This window comes from Rhipicephalus microplus, chromosome 5 (genome assembly GCF_043290135.1).
Source record: "Rhipicephalus microplus isolate Deutch F79 chromosome 5, USDA_Rmic, whole genome shotgun sequence".
Lineage (NCBI taxonomy): Eukaryota > Metazoa > Arthropoda > Arachnida > Ixodida > Ixodidae > Rhipicephalus > Rhipicephalus microplus.
The window spans coordinates 131,315,316-131,342,664 of record NC_134704.1 but is presented as its reverse complement, the minus strand read 5'-3'; the positions used below and the strand labels follow the sequence as shown (position 1 = coordinate 131,342,664).

General features: G+C 46.2%; 1 protein-coding gene across 1 annotated transcript in view; it reads right to left on the bottom strand.

Moving 5' to 3' along the window:
- Positions 1–23,979, bottom strand: part of LOC119173713 (glutamate receptor ionotropic, kainate 2) — a 117,156-nt gene extending 93,177 nt beyond the window's left edge. The window contains exons 1-4 of the mRNA XM_037424504.2: positions 23,136–23,979; positions 20,001–20,156; positions 11,886–12,137; positions 10,144–10,322 (exon numbers count right to left, since the gene is read on the bottom strand). Of these exons, the coding sequence (XP_037280401.2) occupies positions 10,144–10,322; positions 11,886–12,137; positions 20,001–20,156; positions 23,136–23,238 (690 nt within the window). The 5' untranslated portion in view covers positions 23,239–23,979. The remainder of the gene's footprint in view (positions 1–10,143; positions 10,323–11,885; positions 12,138–20,000; positions 20,157–23,135) is intronic.
- Between the last annotated feature and the right edge of the window lie 3,370 nt (positions 23,980–27,349).

Below are 27,349 nucleotides of genomic sequence, written 5' to 3'. Positions count from 1 at the left end.
TTCCTACTGGAACATGCCAATCGCTGCTCGAGGGGAATGAGAGACAGAAGAAACCGGCTTTTAGTTAACGCGCACGCAGCGATTTTTTTTTTTTATTGTTCAACAACGCACAGGAGAAATCTCCCACGGGCACCACCTTGGAGGTCAAAGCGTAGGACTGGTTACACACTACGACTACGACTACGACTACGACTACGAGGGACGAACGGGTGCCGCTATAAGGAGCTTCGTCCCTAAAAGCAAGGCACCGTCGCATTCATGGCCTAGGCTATCCCCTAGGTGGGTTGCGCCAAGGTGTTGAGGAACCAACCAACCAACTTCAGGCATGCTTCAGGTGAGTACAACTGTCTGGTGTAACAAATTCACTTCATTGGCGCGTGCAAACAAGAAAACATAGGCACTATGTAACACACAGCACTGCTATAGACGATTTCAAGGTCACAAATGTTGTACCCCCCCCCCCCCCCAAAAAAAAAAAATTGGCAGCATATCCACGGAGTGAATAATGGAGAGTGGGGCAAAGCATTCGTCCCTCCATTCGTTCTTGCTTCCGTCCGTCCATGCGTCCGTCTGTGTGACCGTCCATGCGTCCATCCGCCCGTACGTCCATGCGTCTGTTCGTGCATCCGTCCCTGCATTCGTCCATGTATCCGCCTCTGCGTTCGTTCATGCGTCCATCCATGCATCTGTCTCTGTGTTCGTTCGTCCATCTATTCAACACTCCAAGTACCACCATCTCGCATCTTTTCATCATATATTCCCCATATAGAAGCACCGCCATCCAGCGGACATTCCAAGGACTAAACGAGAGGTGGCACACGCACACTTTTTTACGGCTTGCGCTTCGGGTCTACTTCCCACTTTTAACCACCTCGAGTTCATGGTATATACTAGTTCACTGTATTCATGGCACTGCGGCCGAACGCTCGCTAAACCTTTCGAAAACCAAGGAGGTTACGCCCAGAGAGTATAACGTAGCAACCTTTTCCTGTCAGATAGTGCTCAATGTACAAGCCAATGGTTTGTAATGGAAAATGAGGGACAGGAGAATTCGGCTTTTACTTTCTTACGGCTTGCGCTTCGTATCTACTTCCAACCTTTAACCCTCTCGAGTTCATGGTATATACTAGTTCATTGTATTCGTGGCACTGCGGCTCAAAGCTTGCTAAACCTTTCTAAATCTGAGGAGGTTACACCCAGCGAGTATAACGTAGCAACCCTTTCTTGTCAGATAGTGCTCAATGTACATGCCAATGGCTGCTAATGGTGATCGCAGCCTGCGCGTTAACTAAAAGCCAAATGCCCCTGTCTCTCATTCCCCATTAGCAGCCATTGGCATGTACACTGAGCACTGTTTTTTATTGTTCAACAATGCACAGAAGAAATCCCACCAGCACCACCTTGTAGGTCAAAATGTTATACTTGTTACACACTACAACGGCTACGAGAGACGAACGGGTGCCGCTATAAGAAGCTTCGCCCTGAAACTTCTGGTCACCTCATTTACCAGCTCCTAACGTTGAAACTCAAAGCAAGTTTGCAATGTCTTTTCAAGCATAAGAAAAGTCTATTTCGATTTTTCCATAGAAGAAACGTGCATGAAGTACGAGAGAACGTTTTATAGTTTTTATGTAGTTCAAAAGAAAATTGATTTGAATATATTTTGTTGAATAAGGGAAGGAAACTGTAGAAAATCAGCGGGCTAAAGCTCTTGTGGTCATCCAGTGCTAATAAAGCACACTTACGGGCTAAACCAGTAGTCATGAAGAGGCTGTGTTTGTCAACCTTCCGAAGTCCGTGATCCTCTCCGACGTCCCCTCCGAAGTCCGTGATCTAAACTGGCTTAGGGAATGGGAAGCTTTACCAACGGACTACCGCCTTGCGGCGTGGCGTCCTCCGCCACATGTCCGCAATGCGGCCGCGTCGAAACGCTGAACCATGTCTTTCATGAATGTGGTAGCACGCACCTTTTGACGCATGGTTACCAGTATGTTCCAAATAAGTATGCAGTGGAAGTCTAGCCACAGGGATAACTTCGTCGAACTCTTAATGGCTATCGGAGCCTTCGTTTTATGTAAGCGGAGAGGACTGGCCCACCTGAGGGGACGCCCTCAGAGAGCCATGTTTCCTCTGCTATATCGGTTAAGAAACGTAATGCTTATGCATATTAATGGAAAACTAGCCATGCTGGGACAGGAGGCCTTCCTCCGACGCTGGTCAACGCGATTCATTATTGTAAAAAAATAACAGAGTGTCCATGCCTTTTCTCCCCTACTGAGGCGGTGGGCTAGAGCTTGTACCACTGTGAAATTTCAGTGCGTATTTTCCTTTTCTTCTTTAGAAACATGTCTTTTTTGTGCAATATTGTTCTTTAGCACGAGAGCGATTGTCCTCACAGGTGAATGCACAAACGTCATTTTGCACTGTGAATGACCCCCCTTGTTTGTGAATATAGCCTTACTGTTTATATAAGTTTACTCATCTCGATGTTCATGAATGTTCTGTCCTTGTACACTTTTCACATTGTACACCACTGCATACACAAATAAGTTATTTTCGCTGTATATAACAGCTTGCACTATACATACACATCATCATCATTGTCTATCTTTCTGTGTAAACATAAGCTATGTAAGACATATCTGGAAATAAAATTCTCTTAAACCTTGAAAGGGTCTAAATTCTCAGACATCACGAATCACTCAAGAAAACAAAGAGAAAAGGACACGCAAAAAGCACTTGGGTGAAATAGAGGTAGAGAGTTGGGAGTATAGTGTAGTTTGGAGTCTGCACACGTCCTCTCTTTCACTCGTTCTCCAGAAAATCATTTTGTGTGTTATAAACTGTTTCAAGGTCAAAAGCGTTGTACCCCTAAAAACTACTGGTCACCTCAAGTTATCAGCTCCTAACGTTGAAACTGAAAGCCCTTTCTCAATTTTTTTTGAGGGGTAAAAAAAGTCTCTCTTTTGTTTTCTACATAAAAGAAACATGCGTAAACTACAAGGGAATGTTTTATAATTGTTATGTAGCTCAAAAACATTTATTTGAATACAATTGCCAAATAAGGGAAGGGAACTAGAAAATCGGGAGCTATATTCTAAATCTCATGTTGTCCACCGATGCTATTAAGGCTCGTCAGTGTACGATGCCGGATGTCTTCAAGGGGCTGCGTTTCAAAACATTCAAAGGGTCACAAGTGGAGATAACAATGAGTAGCCTACAAGCGCAAAATTTGGATAGGCTCCGCGTTTAGCGTGGCCGTTGTATAGACGGTTTCAAAGTTGCAAGCGTTGTACCCCAAAAAACTTCCGATCACCCCATTTACCAGCTACTAACGTCTAAACTGAAAGCACGTTTTTAACTTCTTTTTATTGGTAAGAAAAGTCCCTCTTTCATTTTTCGCATCAAAGAAACGTGCGTAAACTACAAAGAAATCTTTTGTAATTTTCTGTAGCTCGAAATAACATTTATTTGAATATATTTTGCCAAATAAGGGAAGGAAACTGTAGAAAATCGGCGGGCTATTTTCTAAAGCTGTTGTTGTCCACAGATGCTACTAAGGCACATCGGTAGACAAAACCGCATGTCATCAATGGTCTGTGTTTGTAAATAGTGAAAGTGTCTATAGGTGCTTTTAAAAGAGGGTATTATTTTGGCGTTTTTACGCTCCGCTCAGCAGCTAAGTGGAGCGGGAACGCGAGTGCGCATGCGTCATCCGCTGGGCCAATAGGAGGATTAGCAGAGTGAGGCCCACGCTCCGCTTACGGGCTCGCTAAGCGGAGCATCACTGCCATTTTAGAGGCAAAGCTTTTTATAACACCCGTTCGTCCCTCGTAGCCGTTTTAGTGTGTAACAAGTATATCATTTTGACCTCCAAGGAGGTGCCGGTGAGAGATTTCATCTGTGTGTTGTGGAACAATAAAAAATAGTGCTCAATGTACATGCCAATGGCTGGTAACGGGGAATGAAACACAGGAGCATTCGGCTTTTAGTTAACGCGCACGCTGCGATCGCCATTAGCAGCCATTGGCATGCACATTGAGCACTTTCTGACAAGAAAGGGTGTCTAAGTTATACTCGCTGGGTGTAACCTCCTTAGTTTTAGAAAGGTTTAGCAAGCGTTTAGCCGCAGTGCCATTAATACAATGAACTAGTATATACCATGAACTCGAGTTGGTTAAAGGTGGAAAGTAGACCTGAAGCGCAAGCCGTAAGAAAGTGTGCGTGTGCCACCTGTCGTTTAGTCCTTGGAATGTCCGCTGGATGGCGGTGCTTCTATATGGGGAATATATGATGAAAAGATGCGAGATGGTGGTACTTGGAGTGTTGAATAGATGGACGAACGGACACACTGACAGATGCATCGATGGACGCATGAACGGATGAAGGGGCGGATGCATGGACGAACGCAGGGACGGACGCCGGGGCGGATGCATGAACGAACGCAGGGACGGACGCACGAACAGACGCACGCACGGACGGGCGGATGGACGCATGGACGGTCAGACAGATGGACGCATGGACGGACGGAAGCAAGAACGAATGGACGGACGAATGCTTCGCCGCACTCTCCATCATTCACTCCGTGGATATGCTGCCAATTTTTTTATAGCGATAGCGTTAAATAGTTGGTGTCGCAGAAAACCCGTCGTCGGCGTCGGCCCCATCAGTTGTGAGCGAAAAATCGTCTGTGCGTCTGTCACCGCAAAATGAAGTTACCGAGATAGCCGCGGGATGCCGCTACTTTTCCACGCGTGCGTACGCGATCACACTGAAAAAGCCGCCCATTCGAAGAAAAAAAAAGTGCTCAAGGTCACAAGGCGGGGCAGCTTTTTTTGCCCTGCCACCCCTCTCTACATAGCTTCCAGCGCTTTCAACGGGACGAGAGAAAATATAATGCAATCGCAGCATGCGACAAAACTTTGTAACTCCACTCGCACTGAACTAATTCTTAAAAATTTTGCGGCGTTGAATCCGCGAGGCAATAAGCTCTTTTAGGGAATTCATTCCATGGTTACTTGAAAAAGTGTTTCAGGGCCCCTTTAACGCATTTGGTTTGACAGGTGTCACGAAAAAAAACTATAGCCCATTCGGCGATAATAGCGCACGCTGGTCTAATCTACTGTGTGCGTGTTTGTATGCGTGCATGTGTGTGTAACGAAACATATGAATAAGTATGCACTTAGCGGTTGAGGGGTGCACAATGGGGCCGGATTTCGCTATCGCGTTCAACTCTTGAAGGCGAAGCATAAAGGTCTTCCAATTTTTCGCAAGCGTAAGGGAGATGCGTTCTCTCTTGTGCTCTGGAATGCTAATTATCGCGTGGCTATCTTCAAGTGGATGCTTCATTTTTCTTCGATGAAATGAACTGGTAACGCATTGTAAGAGCAAGTGTGAGTAATTTGCCAGAGTTATCTATATTTGCTTTACTTTGTGAAATTGGCCTGCAGTTTTACTTACGAGGTTTAACATTGCCAGAGAGCGCTGTAACTGTGAAAGGTCCGCTCCGGAACGGAAAAAGCACAACCAAAACGAGAAAATCGTATGCAGCTGCGCTGCATCTTAGTGGCTGAACTCAGAGCGAAGGGGGCCGTAAAAACGTCCAACTAAGACACTGTAATGAATAAGAGGCCAGGAGGATATATTGTGTACAGGGAGGGTAGCGGATGCGAGAAGAAAACCCTCTCTCTTCTTTGAAGGCACGTTGGTGAGCATTCCTTTAAGATGATAGAACCACTGAGTGGGAATCCTTAGAAGTGGCGTAGCCTGAACACTGGGCCTATGTCGCCCCCCACTCTCCAGCACCCGAAAATTGTTTTTCGCCATGAATGTATAGCGCGAAAGGACCATTCGTCTGCCCGGTCCCCGCTTCAGATCTCAAGTAGCGCCCCCTCCTGGACACCCCGTAAAAAAATTTATGCCAACGTCTCTGATCCTTAGGCCTTATAAAACGACTTGTTTTACTATGGCGCACTGACTGTATAATATCGCATTGGAGCTTGTTTTCTGTTTTAGATGCGGAGCATCTAATACTCGAGGCTTGTAGTGCGGCGCCGTCCGCAAGCTTCCTCCTCCTTCTTCCACCATCTGTGCATCCCTTCCTCCTCTACACACCGCGCGCGCTTCACTCCTCCACCATCTGTGCACCCTTCCTCCTCTACACACCGCGTGCGCTTCTCCTCTTCACGAACGCGCGCATGCGCCGTTGCGCTTCTCCCCCTTCTCGAACATTCGACAGCTGACAGTGCATGCGCCGTCGCGCTGTATATATTCTCAAGGTCGGTGCTCGCTCGCTCAGTTGCCGCTCGTCGGTTGGTTTGTACGGCGCGTCGACGTCCGAGGTCGCAATGATCGACGTCCCTTCGACCAGCGCCGGCCAAAGTGTTGGCGGAACCGCAACCAAGTCGTCGTCCGAAGACAAGGCAGCGCGGAGAAGAGCTCGCGACGCCGAACGTAAACGTCGGCATCGAGCGGAAGATTCTCAACTTAGAGAACGTGAAGCCGCTGAGAGACGTCAGCGTCGAGCAGCAGCACCGGATTCGGCCGCTTTGAAACGTAAGCGTCGACAAGAGGACCCGGACTTTCGAAAACGGGAAGCCGAGTGCAAGCGTCGGCGACGAGAGGCCGATCCCGATGCTGCCCGCGAGCGCTCATTTAACACCCCTCCTACAACCACGTTAACCAATTTAGCCAGCGACCCAAGTAAGTCGCAATTTAACACCCCATTTCACAACCACGTTAACCAATTTAGCCATCGACCCAAGTAAGTCGCACTTTAACACCCCGTTAACTAATTATATGCTCCGCATCCTCCTCAGTGTTCCCCCGAGGGAAGCTGCGGGCAATTTTTTTCTCTTCCTGTTATCGCGAGAGAAACGCGCGAGCGCCACCAGCTCGACTCTAAAAGTAGTGTGGCCCGGACTCGCATGTGGCACCACATAATAATCAAGACAGCTGTAATCCACGGTGTAATAGCGTGTCATTTCCCCTAATTCTACGACACTATTTTTACCAACCGTCCACGCACGGCTCAGTCTGCTGATAAAGACGATGTAACACCGCTTTACTTACGAAATTCATAAATCGTAAAAATGCGTATCGTAGCCATTTGTTAAAGTATGTATTTCATGTATGTAGTTGTAATTGGTAAACTATGTATAAGCTTTAGTTGAGCCAGTAATGTGCACTTTAACCCTTGCAGTCTTGAATTTTTTAACCAGCATAAATTTTTGTTTCTTTTCAAGTTAGTTCAAGTTACTACAACCTGAAGAACATGAAGATATTTTTTTTTCAGAGCATCCCCTCAGTGTAAAAAAAAGTGGCTCCTTGTCTTAGATTTAGGACACCATGGCTTAGTGGTTGTAAAGGGGAATATGGTGATTATAAAAACATCTATTTATTTAGCCCTGTTAGTGCAAGTAATCGTTGTGAAATTAGCATACAGCAAATACGCACTAGTTACAGCACCTAAAAAGTGCAAAAGCAAGTCTTTGCGCTCGTGATACACAGCTACTGATTGAGCTTAAATCTCCATCGTCTACTTATTGAACACTCTCAAAGATACAACATTATAAAAAATTGCTGAATACTGCTTTAGCGTGCCGGAACAAATTCTGCCTATGTTTGCAAGGGCAAGCTGATTGAACTACACTTCATCGTCGTCTTATTCTAGCTTTATCATGCATCATTATCATATATTATTAAGGAATGAAAATTTGGTACGTAATATTTCGCTTTAAGGCACCCCTTACATATTATCTAAGTGATGTCGGCAGGTTTCTCGACTAGAATGACAAGAAATCAGGAGCTTTTACAAGAGCTACACATTTGGATTAGCCTCAATGCATTCAGCGGTCGGACAACTACTGAGCTCTGGTGTTCTACATTTAGGGTGTGTTCCAATACCCACCGTAGACGGCTAAATAGACAGCTAAATGGACGGCGGCCATCTTGAATCCCATTTTAATTTTCACACAGCTGGCAAAATAGACAGCTCCGAGGAGACCGCATCATAGACAAATACGATACAGGCTACTTTGCTGTCTAAACAAAATGGCGGCTCGCCGAATCGCTCAGATAGATCAAATCTCGCCAGAATGATCGTCTGCACACTAGCAGACGCTTTCCCAGACGCTAAATGTGAGTAACGCTTATTTGTTTTTGATTTCAACAAGAATTAAGCCAGAAAATACCACTGTTACGTTTGTTTATTTTAGCTTTTTCTTCTCGACGCGAGGTGGCGCATCGTCGCGTAAAAGTGCTCCAGAAGTGTTCCGATTCTCGGGCAGCATGGGCTCGGCGCTGTCTTCCAAGCAGTCTGTGTAGACTATCTACGTGCTGTGTAAGAATTGGAACACAGCCTTACTACATGAGGGCTGTCTACTGCTGCGGGGGATAAGTTAGTGTGAGGGACGACCCACTTTGTAAATAGAAAGTCATACATCTTAGAAACAAGAAAAAATACGATAACTACTGATCTAATAGTTAACCAGTAAGGTATCATTCATTGTTTGGTTGCGGCGAGTATCATCGTTATTCTAATTCACCATTTTGTTTTCTACTTCGCATAGTTCCAAAGAAGACAACACCAAAAAAAATGGCAGATCCCACGTAATGGGAATTGATGATATGCGAAGCATGAAGGATAAATGTTTATATATCACTTTAAAATCAGCACAACGTTACGAAGTGGAGGTAAATGATGCCGTACATGACTTGCGTGTCATTACTATCCTCTTTGGATGCGTCGTTTACCTTCGCCGTCTGATCACGTCACGTGATACTAAATTTATTATATGTGGAGCTAGCGAAACGGCCGCGAGCACGCAATGAGCGTGGCATGTTGTCATGTTCCTACATATTAGGCGTGTGAGGTTTATCATGTTTGCACCAGCCATATATTTTGTCATCTATTGACGTGACGTAACACCAAATTTGGTATATGTGGAGCTAGCCAAACAGCCTCGAGCGCATCAAGAAGGGCCCAATATACTCCAACGTAGCGTTGATGCGCGCGCACCCTGATCACAGCGATGCTACGTTAGCAAAACGCGAGCACTTATGGCGTGTTAACACTTGACCTCGGTGAGATCGGAATGAGTGAAACTCTCCGGAAACTGGCTCGTTTCGCCACCCAAGCGGCCGAAAAACCACGCCACGCGGCCGGCGCGCGGGAATCGCTCCCAGACCGATTTTCCTGCAACGCGAAACCGGATCCAGATTCCGCTTCACAGCCTTGGGTGCGCTAGATCAGACCACGCGACCTAACCAGTTGGCCGCAGATTCAACATGGCGGCAAAACCGTGGGCGATGGCTCGCATCGGCTCAAATTGCAAACTACCCGTGCAGCACGACGGAGCTTGATGGCCACAACGAGGACGCGCTCATCGAGAGCCTGACTTGGATTACGATCGCCGAGAACTCTGGAAGTAGACGGAGCACCGGCAGCGTGTCAGCATGCCCCAATGTGTCTCGCGTTTGTGTACAGCCAGCTTAATGAGCTGCCATTGCGGGTGCGTTCGCTCGTTTCATTTCTGCGGGCTTATCTCCCGGACAACGTTTGAAAATGGGCGAGATGTTTCTTTTCACTGCTTTGCGTGTATAACTGAAATTTGTTACGAAGTTTAGCTCTCAGAAAGCAGGTAAAATCGAATTAATTGTCGAGGTATCGACGGCAGCGGCAGCGGGATGGGGCACAACGAATGTGGACATTTCCGACGCACATGACGTGGTTTTGCAGCCGCTCTGGCATTTTCGTTTCTCTTCACTTCTCAAGTATGAATGCGCCATTATAGTCTGACGCCACGCGCGACCTGCCTCCATCAGTGTGGCCCGACGGCAACCGGCGCGAAATGCAATGCTGCATTTCGCGCCGATTCGATACCTAGACAACACTGTGTCTCCCTCTTTTTGTGGCGGAGGGACGCAGGACGCGCTGAAATGCGCATGCGTCAAAGCAACGCAGCGCGGCGTGCACCTGCGAGTGTATGGCAGGACCGGCGCCTGGCGTGGCAACGCACGCGTGACGCGACGAAATGAACGCCGGCGAGCACGCGCACCACGTCACGTCGAAATGCATTGACGTCTTCATTAAACCCAGACTAATTGCAGTTATTAGCTAGTAGCAATAAAAAGACGTCTTACCTCTCGCAAAAGTGCCGGTAGGGACGACGTCTTGATGTCTACGATGATGTTGTACTGCTTGGTGACGCCGATGTCTTTCATGATCTTTTTGAAGGACAGCCTTGGGTTCACTTGGACCAGTGAAACGACGTGCTTTTGAGCGAAGGAATTATTCAAAACGTCCTTGAGCAATATCAAGCCTGCAGTAAAAACAAACAAAGAACTAGCGCGAAGTAGCCTAGCAGCCTCGTTCTTCTTTTCGCTACACGCAAGCTGCACAGTAAATCGTTTTGGTTTGGAATCTTTAGGTAGTGGCAAAACGACTTCGCAAATGAATTGAAGGATACGACAAATGGGGAAGCGCGAGGCAAACACGAACGTTTAAGCGTTAATTTTGGAACAAATTTTAAAGAGGCCATTACATCCTCATCCAACAATTTGCGGTTTTCAGCGCAAACTAAAAGTATACAGTCTATCATGGCTGTACAGATACGTAGACTGGGCCGTCAAAGAATATTCCAGTACAGAACAAGCTCTATAAGTTGCCGGCTGTAAACTCCGTCCAGCATCGGTGACCGCCATCTTGCCATGGCACTTGTGACGTCATGTGCTCAAAGGTGCAGAGCCGTCAGCTTCCACCAATGTTCAACCGCTGTTAATTGTTAATTCCAGTGCCAAGCTGAAGAAAGCTAAACTATCTCATTTTCACACGCAGCTCACCAAACAACATTGCACGCCGGAACGCAGATGCTAGTACGTCTAGCTGCCTGTTACATCAGCGGCTCACGGGTGCGCCATTGTTGGCCAACTCTTAGGCCACTCGGAGTTTGTACAAATCTGTCAATTATAAATTAAGTAGACGACCAAATGGGCTGAAATTTCACCACCGTATTCATGAATTCCCAACAAATACCCAGCGTAAGACTGATTTTGATGAAAATTTTGGCACCAAGGCTGCTTTGAGGTTTAAAATGAACTTTCTGTTACGATGACCAAGTGGTCGGGTGGTACCAATGGTGACTTCGGAGCTCTGGTTTTTAAGGCACAGCCTTCATCAATGAAAAAATTTTGAAATGAACCAATGCCTGCAATTATTTATGAGTGCACTGAATAACACTCGGTTAATCGAAACAATTCTTATGTGCAGAACTACGAGTCTAAGACACCTATAATGTATCAACTTTGGTCGACATAGACAATCTATGATTGTAACTACAGCATTTTTAGAGTAGGAAGCAAAAGTACAGGTTATCTAATGTTGACTCTTGCGCATATGAACGCTTCTGATTGTGTGCATGAAAGAAATAATGCTCTATTTGCATGTTCATATAATGCTTACGAATAAAATACGTATTAAAAATACATTACAATAAAATCGGCGCATTTGTTCCATAAAAGACTGTTGCTTCTCGTATAAATTTCAACAATGCCGGCATTGACGAATAGATGACTTATTTTTTACCATAAAAGCTTGAACTGCCTGGCGTTCCACGTAACACAGTATTCGAAATCCATTATTTTTTGGTGATTACAACTGATGATTGTGAAAGAGGTCCAGCGTGCAATTTCCGGGCTCAAAGACCAATTTGATAGCCGTGAAATCAATGAAGTACACATTTACTGAGGCAAAGGTGTGAAATTTAGAACGGCTTCCCCCGCAGGCAATCTGTACTTCTCCATTGCACAGTGTCTCACAGCTACAATGCTGTGCTGGTGCGCTTACGCCCAAGAATCATTTTGTAAGCTTTCGAAGAGGAACTCACTCTGCTGGTCCTCGTACAGTATTGTGAAAGTCTTCCACTTCTTGTTGAGTATGAGATCCAAGAAGGCCCTTCCGAAAAGGTCCGGATCTGGGAACAAGTTCAGGGTGTATGGGTTGCGGTTGGACGTCGGGTGCCACGTGGTCTGCAGGTGCGGCACGTTCAGGTTTGTGCACGCGGACATGGCGAGCGACGTCACGGCCGGCGAAGTGGGGCCAACAATTGAAGACACCCTTTGCTTGAACGACGTGCAAACTGAAAGAAAATATCGTAGAAACCCTGAAATGGAATGCCTGGCCATATTCTTTCAGAAACGCAAAAGCGCATGTCAAATGTGGGCGAAAAAAATTTGCAGATCCCACGTACTGTGGGAATCGATGATTCCGAATCACGAATGAGGAAGGTTGACATGTCACTTTAGAATCACGCAACGTTACTAGGCGGACGTAACTTATGCCACACATGACTTCCATGCCATGATTATCATGTTTGGATGTGTCATTCACTTTCGTCGTCTAGTCGCGTAATGTGATACTCAATTTAGTATCATGTGACATTATTTGTGGAGCTAGCAAAATGGCCGCGAGCATGCTATGAATGTAGCATGTAGTCATGTTTTACATCACACGCATATCATTATTATTATGTTTGAATGTGTCATTTACCATCGTCGTCTGTTCACGTCACGTGGTACCAAATTTGGTATATGTGGAGCTAGCGAAACGGCTCCAAGTGCGCTATGAGCGTAGCTTGCCATCATGTTTTACATAGCACGCATACCATGATTATCATGTTTAGACGCGTCATTTACCTCCGTCATTGATTCACGTAACGTATACCAAATTTAGTTTATCTGAAGCTAGGGAGAGGGCTGCGAGAGCAGCTTGAGCGTGGTGTGTTGTCATGTTCGTACATGACACCGATGTCATGTATGTCATGTCTGCACCAGTCATATACCTTCATCATTCATTGACGTCACGTGACACCAAGTTTGGTATATGTCAACCTAACGAAATGGCCACGAGCGCATCATGAGCGTAGCATGCAGTCATGTTTTTACATGACACGCATCTCATGATTATTATGTTTGCACCAGTCATATGCTTTCGTCAGTCATTGACGTCACGTCTCACCAAATTTGGTATACGTAAGGCTAGCGAAGCCATCGCAAGCGAACCATGAGCGTGGCGAATAGTCATGATTAGTCATAACATAAAATTCATGACATGCATGTCATGGTTTCCACGTAAGGATCTGTCACCTATGTTCACCATGCAGTAGTGTCATTCAATAGCAGTTTTCTAAAGTGTCATGTGAACGAAACCACCACTGGAGCAGCAATACCATGAAATCTAAATCATGACATTCATGACATACATATCATGATTTTATTGTTATGACTAGTCAGTTATGCTAGTAATACAGTCATGTTATGCCATACCAATTTTGGTAATAATACCATTATCGAGACGGCCAGGAAAGCTAAAAGTCGTGGCAGCCGGACAGACAGACAGACAGACAGACAGACTAATAGATAGATAGATAAATAGATAGATAGATAGATAGATAGATAGATAGATAGATAGATAGATAGATAGATAGATAGATAGATAGATAGATAGATAGATACGCCAAAAGTCACCGAGGTTCGCTAAGGAATGCTTCGCATTTAAAAACACCGCACACGTGCATGCATAAATGTGTGTGCGTGCATCCTTACAGCAGGGCTGTGGATGGATAAGGTACCGTGAATTTTCGTTGAGCGCCAAAAAGACTATGTGCCACACTAACTGCTGAAGCTCACCGCTTATCACAGGTCTTACAAGATAGAAGAGAAATACACATAGATGGCATGAACCAACTAAGGTGACACCAAGGAGGATGCAATTTTTCTTTAATCCTCCTTGGGTGATACACAGAGCACTAATCCAGGCAAGGCGACCCATAAAGTGCAGCAAAACGACGCAGTTATAGGCTACTTCAGTGATGATGCAGATGATGATGATGATGATGATGAGTGGTATTTGATGGCGCAAGGGCCAATCGATACCCAAAGAGCGCAATTTAAATAGACTCGGATATGAACAATGATATGATGCGTGGCTGTAAAGGGGCCTTCAAATTCCTCGCGCCAACGTGGGTACAAAATAGAAATAAAAAAATCATGACATTGGCGTGAGTTATGTGCAGTGAAAGTGGATGGCAAAATGTCATGAACTGTAAGTGGTTCTCCACGTCTCTCACACAATGGTGGATTGTCAGTGGCAGAAGATATGAATTGGTAGAGTGTGTATGGCCTGTTCTTAGCCTCGCAAGTGTTACTTCTGTGTTTCGTGATTTTGATAGCGGTGACCACTTAACTAGTTGCGGCTCAATAGCATGCAGTTTATTGTCCGTGTGTCTATCCCGCGTGCTCTGCCAGTACCCCCTTGGCTTTCGTTTTAGAAAAGCAACTTTGATGCCTTATTTTTTTTTTTCGCGCATCACTGCACTCATTATTCCCCCATGGGACTCGTCGTTGGCCTGACGGTCCACATGTTTGGGGAATACATTTCATTGCTGCATCCACCAAGAAAGATGTAAAGTAGCACACCGCATCCTCTATGCTAATGCCGCCATGTCAGTCCAAGTTAATAGAGTCATTTTTATTTAAACTTTTCCCAATTGGCTTCGTCGGTGAGCCATTTGGGAACCTGTGCAGGACATGTATGTGTTATTGATGTGCTGATAACGGTAGGAAAATAGTCAATACCGTATAGATTATTAATGGCTTGCGATTTAACTAGAGGCAGGAGTGATGGGGGTGTTATGCTGAGCTCTATTGTTGAGTACGTATTGTTAGCAGTGCTGTAATATGTTGGCTCCTTTCGATTCAGACGGCACGCACCGGAAGAAAAAAGGAACTGTTTAATTAGGTGACCTCGCGCATCGCAGCAAGAGCCACCCCAGAGGCTACCATGTGCATGAAAGTCTCTATAGGACAAGGTAGGCTTCTGGAAGTTCGTCTATGAGGGACTGTAATTCATGCTTTTCAAAATGGTGTTGTGGAGGTATGTAGAGAGAACAGATGGTGACGAGATTATTTAAAAGAACTGCTCGAACAGCCACCACCTCAAGGGATGTTTGTAGTGGTAGGTGTGCATGAAATCCGTTGATTGACTATAATGGCAATACCACCGAATGGCACAATGGCATCATTCCGGTCCTTTCGAAAGATAACCTAATTGCGTAGAACGTAAGTGTGTTTTGGTTTCAAGTGTGTTTCCTACACACACAGCACTTTTGGTGTTTGTTCGTGTAAGAGCTCCTGGATATCGTCGAGGTTTCTCAGCAGTGGTCTGACATTCCATTGTAGTATTTGTATCATTTTACTGTTGTGTGATGCTGTGTGTACGAAAGTGCTGCGCTATGTTACAGAGCCTTTTGGATGCCCTGTAATTCGGGTTTTTTTTTCTTTCTTGGCGCGCCCCAAAGAGTTGCGCTTATCCTTCGGCGTCTGAGGCGCCGGAGGAGTCGTACTTGTATCCATCACTTCTCATGAGGTGGCGGATGGTCCCTGCTCGGCAGGCATAGTCACAGAACTTTCGGACCTAACTGTGCTTGCATTGGTCCAAGGTTCAGCAGACACGGGGTCTGCCGGCCCTGTTTGTCATGTGGCGGAGCAGTACAGGCTGCTCCAGCCGAGGGCGCTGCTTGCACGGCCGCGGCCACACATTCGCGATGACATTCGCGGGTGCAGAAACGTGTGACGCGGCGCCCCTGCACGTCACATCTGTGAAAGAGGGATAAGATGGCTTTTGTAGTGCGATACGTTGACGTGCTTCTTGGAATGACAGATTTGATTTCACCCCAAGTTCTACTATTTGTTTCCCTTTTTTCATGTGGGGCATGATCGTGAGTAGGCAGCGTGATCTGCTTCACAGTTCGAACGATCAGTTAACTGTTTCTGAGGTGCAGTCGTCTAATATGTGTTGAATGGATGCACACTTTGCGCAAGTGGCACGCCATCTGCAACTCGGCGATCCATGACCGAAACGTTGACACTTGAAACATCGACGAGGGTTGGGAATGAAGGGTCTTATACGGAACTTACAATAGCCGGTGTCGATTGATCCTGGTAGCAGAATTGTTCGGAATGTAATTATTACGTGTTTTGTGGAGGTCAGTTTGTTGTTGTGCCTTATTGTTATTCGTTTGACTTTGACCACGTTCTGGTCCTGCCAACTTTCGAGCACCTCACTTTCAGTAAGCCCAGTAAGATCATCATCGGAAATTACGCCACGGACAGTGTTCATAGACCGCCCATCGAAACAGAGTTTACGACACGAGGAAAGGGGAAATTTCTCGGACAGTCTTCTTTTCGTTATGGCTGTGGATAACATGGTACTTTGGGATCGTCGGCTTTGGTGAGTTAAGCAGGAAAGTGTCTTCGGTGCGCCACCATTTCAGGGAGCGATCAAGAATGGGGGGAAAGCTTTTGCCATAAAAATACTACAAAGTTTGGCGGTGATGGTGGCCACCCACCACCGAGCTCAACATGGGGACGCCACAACGTTGAAAGCAAACACTTAGAGACGCCAGCCATACATCGCCGCTATAACCTGTTATAATTATCCTAGGTTGAATAGCTACACCAGGTTTACCCTCGCCGCCAGGAAATTTGGAAGTAAACGGAAGAGAGAAGATGACTGGACAGGTAAAAAGTGACAGATAAAGACGACGATTAGGGGGAGAGAGATAGAAAAGGGCAACTGCCAATTTTCCTGGGTGGGTCAGCCCAGGGTTGCCGTCTGCGTGAAGCCGGGGCCAAAGAGGTGTGTTGCCTCTGCCGGGGGCCTTAAAGCTTCAAGCGTGCACCCAGCGTCAGCTGAACCCAAAGGATCCCCTTTTCCCCGGACACGGCAAAGCCACGCACAGCTAGGCGTGGGAGGGAGTCGAAACCCCCTGTTAGCTCGGGTCTGTGGTGTCACTACACACCAAATGCTCGCTTGCGCACACGCCCCTGCGGGGGGCCACTTCCGTAGGGAACATTCAGGTTACATACGCTAAATGTAAAGATAACTTTTTGGACAACCATTTCGGATTCAATAGCATGGTTTTGATGGCTTATGGCTCGAAAATTGTTGATACGTCTATGTTTTTCGCTTAAGAGCTTCGGCATTAATGTTCTTAGAAGGAAAGAAATGATAATCTCTTCGTTTGCGTTTTTTAATGAGCTTTCAGCTTTCTTGAAGAAGTACTACCCACACGGCCAAACAGCCTCATCTGGCCACAAATTGATGGCAAATGCGTGTCTAAGTCACTGGTCCTGTATTTAGAGAAGAAATCGCTGGGCTGATCCCAAGGGCTGAAGTATCGGCCCCCTGAACTGCAGCAAGAAAGCATGGGCAATATATATGCGGTCCGAATTGGCGTGCCAGCGAACGCCAGCTGTGGTCCAAAGAACAAGAGAGCGCCGAGAGTTGATAACAAAAGAAAAATATAGTCTCAAATACAGCAGATTAAACAACACACAAATATGCACACTTGGCCATAATCCAATACACTATGTCACAAATCAAACTGGCTACACAATAAAACTAGACACAATCGAAACACCAAATATAAACGAGGATGCACGCTACACTGTGATCTCATGCATTCACAAAACTAAGACACTTAAAGACTGAAAAGTTCGTCAAACTTAACCCTTCTAAAGTTCTTGAAATAAAGCTTGCATGATTCCTTTCAAGGAACCATTCACTGGAAGTGCAGCGGCGTTGTCGTTTCTTGCGCCCGAAGTTTCTCTTCCAGAAAACCTCGCATCGTCAAATGTCCGCACTTTGATAAAAAAATTTCTTTGTCGGTGACACGTCGGCCGCTCACGCTCTGCGACTGCAGGACGTGTCTTCACCCACTGGCGGTAAACATACACTTCTTTTCTGCTTGTAATACAAGCTTTCACCCGCAGCAGGTGGAAAATCGCCTCATCTTCTGCCCTTCGCACGCTGGAACAGAACTCTCTTCATCACCTCATCACCACCACCCGATACTGGCTTATATATGTTCACCCTAAGTTCTAGACGTTTCTAGTCGTTTTCTCAGTGCGCCGCACCTTCAGAGCTGCGGAAAGGGCAGGACCTGTCTCGTAAGGTGACGCAACTCTGCATCACCACGCCCCTTTCGCACGAGATTTTTCCAGAGATTGCTTGGCGACAGATGCGACAAGATTGGTCGCCATATTGGGGCACCTACGAGGGGGAGAGACGGCGCGCCAGAAGAGTCCTTTGATGCTTGTTTTCTTCTTTTACTGTTATCTGGCGCGACAGTCTGGCGCCAGGTATTAACGCTGTCAGCAGAGTTCGGCGGCGCACGCTATCTTGAGCGCTTGTTTGCGACAGCCTATACTCACTTACCTTCAATTGAGCACGCAGAAAATCAAACAATTAGAGTAATAATATTCGGGTCAGTAATGTTTCATCAATATTTTAAAGTTTCCCATATATCGGGAGCAAACCGATGTATGCGGCGTATCTGGCGTGCTAAACAAGAACATAAAAGCAAGAATACACAGTGTAAGCGAAGGCGGTGCTTTGATGTTGTAGAGTTTGCAAAAATTTTGAAGTGAGCGTGTATGGAAAATAAATGATCACTTGCGGCACTGTTAATCTTGCGTCTGTTCTTTGCATTGGTTGCTATGAACTTCCATTACATCTTGTTGGGATCCCTTAGGGCCTCTTTTTTAAACGTTGATTATAATCGAAACCGGTCACGTAGGTAATTACCCGTATGTGAACGCTGCTACTGGCCTCCGTTCACCAGAACCGGAAATGAAACTGTGGCGCAGCTAGTGGGGTTCGGCTGCATGCGGCAACACGCGTGCAATAAAGGACAGCGCCACCACAGCGCCACTGAAGTCTTATGTCATCACCGGTGGCTATAAACCCAATATGCCAAGCTCTGATGATAATTATTGTTTCTCAAACCGTTCGAGCGCAGCGTCGGCATGATTGTTGCGCTGCAGCTACCACGAAAAGAAGAGCCCTTGGGCGCGCTGGTAGAAACGAGCCCTTGGTAGAAACGAGCCTTGGTAGAAACGTTGGTAGAAACGAGCCCTTGGGCGCGCTGTCTGTCCCCCTCGAAGGCGCCCTGATACGAGACAGGTCTCGCCCTACGAGACCTTACGAGACAGGTCTCGCCCTTTCCACAGCTTTGATGGTGCGGCAAATAGACGAAAGGACTATAAACGTCTGAAACCTAGGGCGAACGTATAAAAGCCAGCAGCGGATGGTGGTGATTAGGAGATGAAGAGAATTCTGTGCCAGCGTGCAAAGAGCGGAAGATGAAGCGAAGTTATGTTTCATGTTGAGATGCGTCCTTCCATGAACGCGGTACCTCTCAAAACTTAGAAATTCATGGGGTTGACAAAAGTAGTTTATTATTGCTGTCAAGGCCAGAAAAAATAAGCCGTAGTCAATGCAGTAATTCATTTCGAGCCTTGCAAAGGCTGGCGGATTGCTACAACGTGGATTTAAGCAATGTTTAAGGCAACATGACTGTACGGGACCGAGCATTACGCCATTTCTTACGCCGCCGTGGTGATATAATGGCTAAGACATTGGGCTCTCAACCCGCAGGTTGTGAGACTGAATCCCGGCGGCGGCTGCTGCATTTTCGATGAAGGCGAAAATGCTGCAGGCTGGCGTGCTCAGATGTGGGTGCACGTTAAAGAGCTCCAGTTGGTAGAAATTTCTGGAGACCTCCACTACGTCATATTTCGTGGTGATATTGCGGCTTTGGGACATACATTCTTTGCATATACATCGCCAATGATTGATATGCGAGGTTTAATGCCTTGAAATCACCATATAATTATGAGCGACGCCGTAATAGCGAGCTCCGGCAATTTAGAAACACCTGGTGTTGTTTAACGTGCACCCAAATCTGAGAACACGGGCCTACAGTGTTCTCGCTTCTATTGAAAATGCAGCCGCCGGAGATGGAATTCGATTCCACGACCTGCGGGTCTGTTACCAAGTACCTTTGCCACTAGACCACCGCGACGGGGCCACATACATATCACTGATGAAAGCGAAAACCACCAGCTATTCTCAAACGTGTGGCGGTGGCGATGCTTACTAGCTTTAGATGCGGAGAAGCTGTCCTTTGGCTTCACCTCGTGTATGACAGGCATGAGCTTGGTCTTGGGCAACAGGGTGATGTCCTTGTTGATCTTGTCCAGGGCATGGCGAAAGCTTACCTGTGCCAGGTGGTTGTCGCTCTCAAATATGCCACCTGCGTATGGTCGAGAAAGTGAAAAATATTGGGCCAAAACACAAAACAAATGTGGTATAGAATCATGATAGCAACGACGAAAGTGTTTAAAGTAAGCCATCTCTATTCTCGGTGACGTTCACAAGACGAGGTGACACAGTAACATGAAGGCGGCTTGACTGAGCGTTTCAAACTTGGAAAGAGCTCAACCAGATGCCTAGCCACAAATGTTTTTTTTTTCGAATGTCGGGGGTAGAGGGGGGCACCTCTTTGAAATGGTAACTTTTTTTTTGCTCTGTATACTAGGGCGCAAAAAATTTGGGGGGAACGAGGCCGCGTGGGCCACCTCCTGGCTATTCCATTCATCAGTAAACTTTGCCGCGATGTGATTACGAGGGGCATGGTAGTGAATGCCTTCAGACAGTTCAAACTTCTTAAGTGCCTTTAGCGTGTGCATAGATATAAGATCACAGGCCTTTAGCATTTCGCCTCCATCGAACCCCGACAGCCACGGCTGGGATTTCTCAGCTCCCATGCCGCACCGGTATACTGATTAATTCTGCTTTTGTTATGAGCAAATTTCGCTTGAATAGGTTTCAAAGGATTGCATAAGAATTTTATGCTCCGAGGGCTGCCGAGGCACTGCGCCACATGACAACGTCGTGCGGCATGACAGTGTCACTGTTCCATGTTTGTATCAAGTTAACTAAGTTTTCTGTGGGGCAGTAGTTCTGAAATATTTGTTATCGACAACGGCCATTCTTGTACATTGGTATCACAGGTTGTTCTAACTTATATAACATAAAAAGCTTTGTAAAGAAAACAATAAAACTGGGGGATCCTTAAGCCTCGCCTTTAAAGAAGTGTATGATTGTGTGAAATAGCGATACCGTGTCTCTAGCGCGTACTTCAACCACTTAGCGCATGTATTTTATTCCATGATGTTACTTGAGCAGATGAAACTGTGGATTAAGTACAATGTAATGGGTAACGTTAAAAGTGACTTGCGTCAGTGAAGCTTCCGCATATGAGTGAGTTTTGTGTAGCGAGTAGCAAGCTATAAAAGTACACGAAAGTCAAATATAAAGTCGATATTGATTGCTCTTACACACGTTTTCACAGGAGGGAAAAAAACACCGCCATGATGGGCTGCGCGCGGGAGTACAAAGGCTAAGAGTGCAGCCTTGTCAGTGCATTTTTGAGGAGTCACGCTAATTTGCGGAGCCCAAAGGGGGCTATGGCGGCGCCCATAGAGGCGTTTTTGAAAAGGGCTATAGCCGTCGAGAAACTTAGTAGTGTTATTTGTGTGCCTAGGAAGTGCTTGTTTTTAAACAGTATGATGTTGTAGTAATCTGCATCTTGTTAGCGCACTTCAATTCCCACGTCCAACATCGCCCTCCTTTACAGTGCGGCCATTGACACTACAGCTGCAGCAGAGTGTAAGTGCAGCCACAGCAGCAACAACGGCCACTCAATGATTTTCTGCTTGCTTGGTCCTACTGGGTCGCGCTAGATAGCATTACCTATCCAGCATAACGCGATGAAAACAGAACTTTGGACCTAATTGCACCGTTCCGCATAGTACGCTACGCGTTTTTTACTCTTTTTAGTACTGCGAAAACTGCTGTGAGATCAAAACTAAGGTCACGCGCGGCACCGTAGTTGTCCGCACTGCCGCCGCCACCGGTGTCCGTAACCACATCGCACAAACTTAGAAAACAATAAGCTAGTATTAATGACACAGTGAGGCTCGAACTCGGACCCACTGGGTGCCAGTCCAGTAATCTACCACGGAGCCACGCCGGTGTTTGAAAATTGTGGACAAACTTGCCTTCGGCAGGCTTGATGTCGGTAACGCAATCGCGTTAATACGACTTACAAAGCGCTTTTAAACAACGAGTTCAATGCTCCAACTCATTACAAAAGCTTGTTCTTGTTCACGTATTAACTGTGGCGCATACCCATTTCAGGCATAATGCCTCATCGTCGTTAGCCACTGCATGAACAGTTGGCACAAAATTCCTTGCAAGTGCTTAGAAAATACCACGCTTCTCAGAAGAATGAGGAAGAATACCAGAGTGAATGCTGGCCTATTACCCCAAAAATTCGATTAATAATGCCCCAGTGGGCATCAAGCGCGTGTGCTTGGAGTAGTTACGCAAAGAGTGTTTTGAAAAGGCCCTGAAAGGCAGCTCTTCTAGCTCTCGCTGTGACTGTGCCGCTCCTTCCGCGCAGGTCTGGCGTTTTTTTTTTCTATAAATCAGACAGAAAAGGAGAAGCAGCATTTTATTACCTGTTTTAATGTACGGAAGGCTTTTCTTTTATTGTAGCCAGTTTGATTACCAGCGATTAGTTGTAGTCGGACGCTTTCGTGTCATTGAGATAATTTCTCCCACGTGGGATCACTGGAGATGTTTCACTCGTGGCGCATGTGGTCTTGCATATTTAGCACGATTTTTTGGTTAGTAGAGCATTGATGTTGATAATACTGAGCTTTTCAACATTCCAAACATTGATTTTTTACTTTGTAATGCAAAATGTTATGTGCCTTCAGTGTCCCTTTCAACCACGAGACTGTGGTACTGCGATATTACGTGTTGTATTGTGAAGCACGCATAGAGAGCACGTGTGTTCGCAAAGCAAGGAAGTTACTTCAACTGCATTTCCATACAGAAGAAGTTATGTTATTGCAACAAGTGCGTCAGCATATCGTTCTCATAAAGGAGTTCCAAGTCGTGTCATTTCTTGCAAAATTACTTTCCACTCGTGATTGTGTCCCGAGTCTGCATTTGACATGAATCGTTTTTGAAGAAAAGAACTAAGCGTTGGACTACGATAATGAAATTGTGTCGCATATCGCCTAAAACGTACTCAATTCAATTCAATTTATTTTCCAGTTTATACATGCTGGATGGTTGCGTTGGGTTAAAAGCTACATAAGTAGCTTGACGAGACCCAACGACCAGACTATACAGGGCAGTAACAACAAGCACTCCTTACCTATTCGTACGACGTCCGGAAGTCCATAAACCGGCGCTGCTGCCCACGAAAGTGTAAACACTGCAAGGCCTAGCACAGCACCATGCACGTGGAGGCACGCCATATTTTACGCTCATCAGTGGACCATGACTTCTTGGTAAAGATGAATGGTAAAACAAAGAGGTGTGAATACCTCCGTTCCCACAAGCGTCACCACACAATGTTTTGGTATTTTCCTAGATGCGTCGCAAATTATGATGTCCTTGCGGACTCTTCGCCGAAGTGGAATGTTCGTGTCGTTTTCACGACGAAACTCTCTCACCCGCACTTGATCGTCCTCGACACGGAAGATCAGCATACACGAGGCACTGGAAATATGCTACGCCTATACTGATGGGCCACCGGAGAGTTGATTCTTCGTTGATCTTTTCCGTTTGCTGGAGGCGACAGGGGTCGGCGTTCAAGCTGCAGTCAAGCTGCCCAACTGGCAAACGGCTCTTGGCCTGCTCAGCGAGGAAGCGTCCTTTCTTTCTTTCTTTCTTTCTTTCTTTCTTTCTTTCTTTCTTTCTTTCTTTCTTTCTTTCTTTCTTTCTTTCTTTCTTTCTTTCCTTTCTTTTCTCTTTTTCTTTCTTTTTTCTTTCCTTCTTTCTCTAGCAACATAGCAATAGCAAGACAGCAGCTGTCTGTTGCTATTTCGTCCACAGGCGGGTTTCAGGAACGCAGGAATACTTTTTCGGACCTTGCGCTACAAAAACACCGGCTGTCTCTCTCCTCCTTTCTCTCTCGTACTCGCGTAGGAGAGGCCAGGAAAGAACGGCGGGTGACCGGAAGCGTCAGGCGAAGAAAAGAGCTTTGAAATGACAACTGAAGCCTCGGCCGAGCTGGAAAGAAGGAGGAGAGGGGGAGGGTGTGGGGATAAAAAGCGCCAAGCATCTCGCCGCCTCGGTGTCGAGAGTGCGTGCGTACGTGCATGCAAAAGCGGCCGTGCGCTCGAACCCATCCCGTGTCTATTTTGAGCTGAAGGATAGGCTCCACGAGTGCACCAAAATCGCCCCTGCTAGGCCGTGCGGTACGGTAGCGAGCCTTGCGTTTGGCTTTATTTTGGGTTGCGCCTTCGGTGTCGAAGGACCTCGTTCACAGAGCATCGAACATATGCCGGAGATGTAGTTCGGTCTGGGGAATATTTATTCCCTGAATGCCACATTGCTTTCTTAGTGTTTGCTGTTGTGGCTTTAGCCTACTATCATAAGTATGGCTTGTGCTACGTGGAGAAGGACAAACGTTCATTTGATTCTTTCGCAGCCGACCACTGACGTGCAGCAGACAATTGAGCCGTCCATTTTCAGCGCATTCACAGTTCTCTGCGCTGAACACAAACCACTTACTAGGAAGTTTGCACTTACGTTCATCAGAAATGCATAGTGCCTCTACAGGCTTAGATGGAACGTCAATATTGAATTGATTCGTTTAAATTAAAAAAAAAGCCATGGAATGCAGAAGTTTTAATTACAAAAGCATGCGTAAGCAACTGAGCGAACCAGTGCATGTCAGTGCAGCCAGTTGTGACCTCAATTTCTCTTTTTATTACGAATGAATGAAAACTCACCAATGATCCAACGAAAAGAAAAAAAATCGTGACGTTTCGAGATCTCTTGTTCACATACAAGCGAAGAAAGTTGCCGCGTTCCCTTATATCCGTACTAGATGGCGCAATTATTTGGTGTAAATAAATATCAGGTAGATTTCCACATGTCTGATTAGGAGTATGGGGCGTCAACTGGATTAATGATGATTCCAAAAAGAAAAGGCGAAATGAGAGTGATTTGTCCGTGCCGATGACAGTCTCTGAGCTCCAACTAACGTTATGACTTGTGTTAAGATAACGTTTAGCCACTGCGCTGGCGGTGGCATACCCCTTAGCAACGTCATTTTTGAGCTGCTTGATACGTTATTCGAAGTTCCCTGTTTCTCCCATGTATGATGCCTTTCGTTCATTTGCAACATCACTTCTTTTTGCGACTGATGCTGGAATTTTAGCGCTTAGGCAACACCGCTACGTCAAAACAGCGAGAGCGTCCTGCAGGCGGTGATAAGGCAAGTTCTCATTCCAAATAAATGGTGGTTGAAAATTTGAAGCACCACGCATACCAGAAGCAACCCACAGGTTTAGGACCCGGCACAAAAACACGAGACCACAAAAGTCGTGTTTTTTGTGTTTCCCCGCTTAGTGACAGCTCCGTGCGGGGCTTCAGTCTTATGGAAGACTATACATCGTTATTATGAAATATGCGCATTGCATAGCGGCTTTGGCGTTATTACCGCCCGAGCTCGTTGCTTTGGTATGTTTGAAACTTTGTTTCAGTGTATGCTTTGAGCATAGGTGCGAGCAGGGTTCGCCATTGAAGGTATGAGGAAAAGTGGCTGAAATTTCAGCGCAGAGCTGCCCCCCTCCTCTTCCCTGCTCTTCCCAAGCCCTTCGCATTGAGGGTAATGCGCTCAAAGTGTAGTGCGAAGGTGGTCTATTAGAAGGGCTGACCACCACCCTCAGCCGATCAAACACCGTCCAAACAACCCCCTCCAGGCACACACAAACACAAACACGCACACATACATCTGTGCACACGCCTTAGCTTGCGAACAGCGAAGTCCATAGTTGGCGTCGGTGGTTTCAAGATAAAAGCAAGAAACTAAAACCTAATTTCAAGAACGCAGCAAAAGTCCTTTTTTGGGCCGTTAGTAAGTGTTCGCTTAGAAGGCGAAGTTGCAGCAACGCTTGCAAGACGGGCCTCACGGATATTTAGTTTGGGGGTATTTTCAAAGGAAGCTCCTCCACGACGTTATTCAGAAACGAGATAAAAAGCACTTGATTTTTTTTTTGTCTTTGTTGAACGTTTCAGCTGCCTCTCAACGCTCGTTCAAGCCATCTAGCCACACTCCCGAGGTACTATGCAGGATGGCCCGAATTCTGCGAAACTCGGGATCTTTCACAGCTCTGGCGACACCAGCTTTTGATGGAGTTTACTGTACTAAAAAGTCAAATTGACTCCTCAGCGCATTCTGCGTGCCACCGGTTACGATGGAACGCGGTGTCACGCAATGGCGGTCAACAAAGTTTGGCGTTGACTTCAAACTGGAGACATCATCCTTCATTCGATTGTTGGTCCACTGAGTAAAGAAGTGCATCTATGCAAGGAAAGTGTCGAAAATTTATACTAACAACATATTTTAGAAGTGTAAGCCATTTAGGTTCGCTGTTGAGCCGTTTAATGTCTGCACTAGGTGTGTTTCAGAATGATCACCGCCATGGCTTCCGAGATTTGTTCCGACCAAGCGCCTTACAACACCGCGGCCACCTGTATCATCATCATGGTCGACCTGTGCATTTTAGCGCGCTGCTCGACCGACGCACGCCCTCTTCGTTCCCTTCGTCATTGTGTGATTGCTCCCCGAGCATGTGTGCCCGGCCGAGTAGCTAAATAAATGGCTGAGTGGGGTTCTCACCAAAATAAGTCGACATGTCACGACCAAGATAATTAAGCCTTGTCTTACTAACACTGAGGTAATGAAGCGACAGCTTACTAAGGCTATTCTAAATGAAGCCGTGTAAAGCTAACATTGAGCTACTGAAGACCATGGTAACTAACGCGACTGTGTAGGAGCCCAGTAATTAAAACCAAGCCAATCACGGCCATACTAACACCGTGGTATTTAGATTGCGCTAACTAGCTACACACGGATGATCAGCTTTTTAATTGAATTAACAAGGTTCTGAGCTAAATAAAAGATTTCTAGTTAGGGCAGAGCTATTCAATATCAGGTTAATAAAGACCTAGGACACTTTGCCACCATACTTCAGGGCGACCTGACGCGGTCTTCACTTCGAAGCAGACCGAGCAGACTTGTCTGATGACACTAGTCTTGCACAAGTAGGACAAACGAACCAAATTATTTTATATTCAAGGAAGCTGCTGCTTAGCGTCCACCGCACTAAACGCATGATGGTGACGCCGTTAATATGACAGTCACGAGTTGAACTTGAACCTTCTAAGAATCAGCGAGCATGCACCCGAGTTCGCGCATCCACCAGTTTTATTGGCTGACGCCCGCGGCGAAGGTCCAGTCCACCAACCACGTTATAGCTCGACTTTCAAGGAGCAGTACTCATGACGCTAGGCATTCAAGCGACGCGGTTTATCTTAACTTAATCACACAGACTACGCATACATGCACGAAGA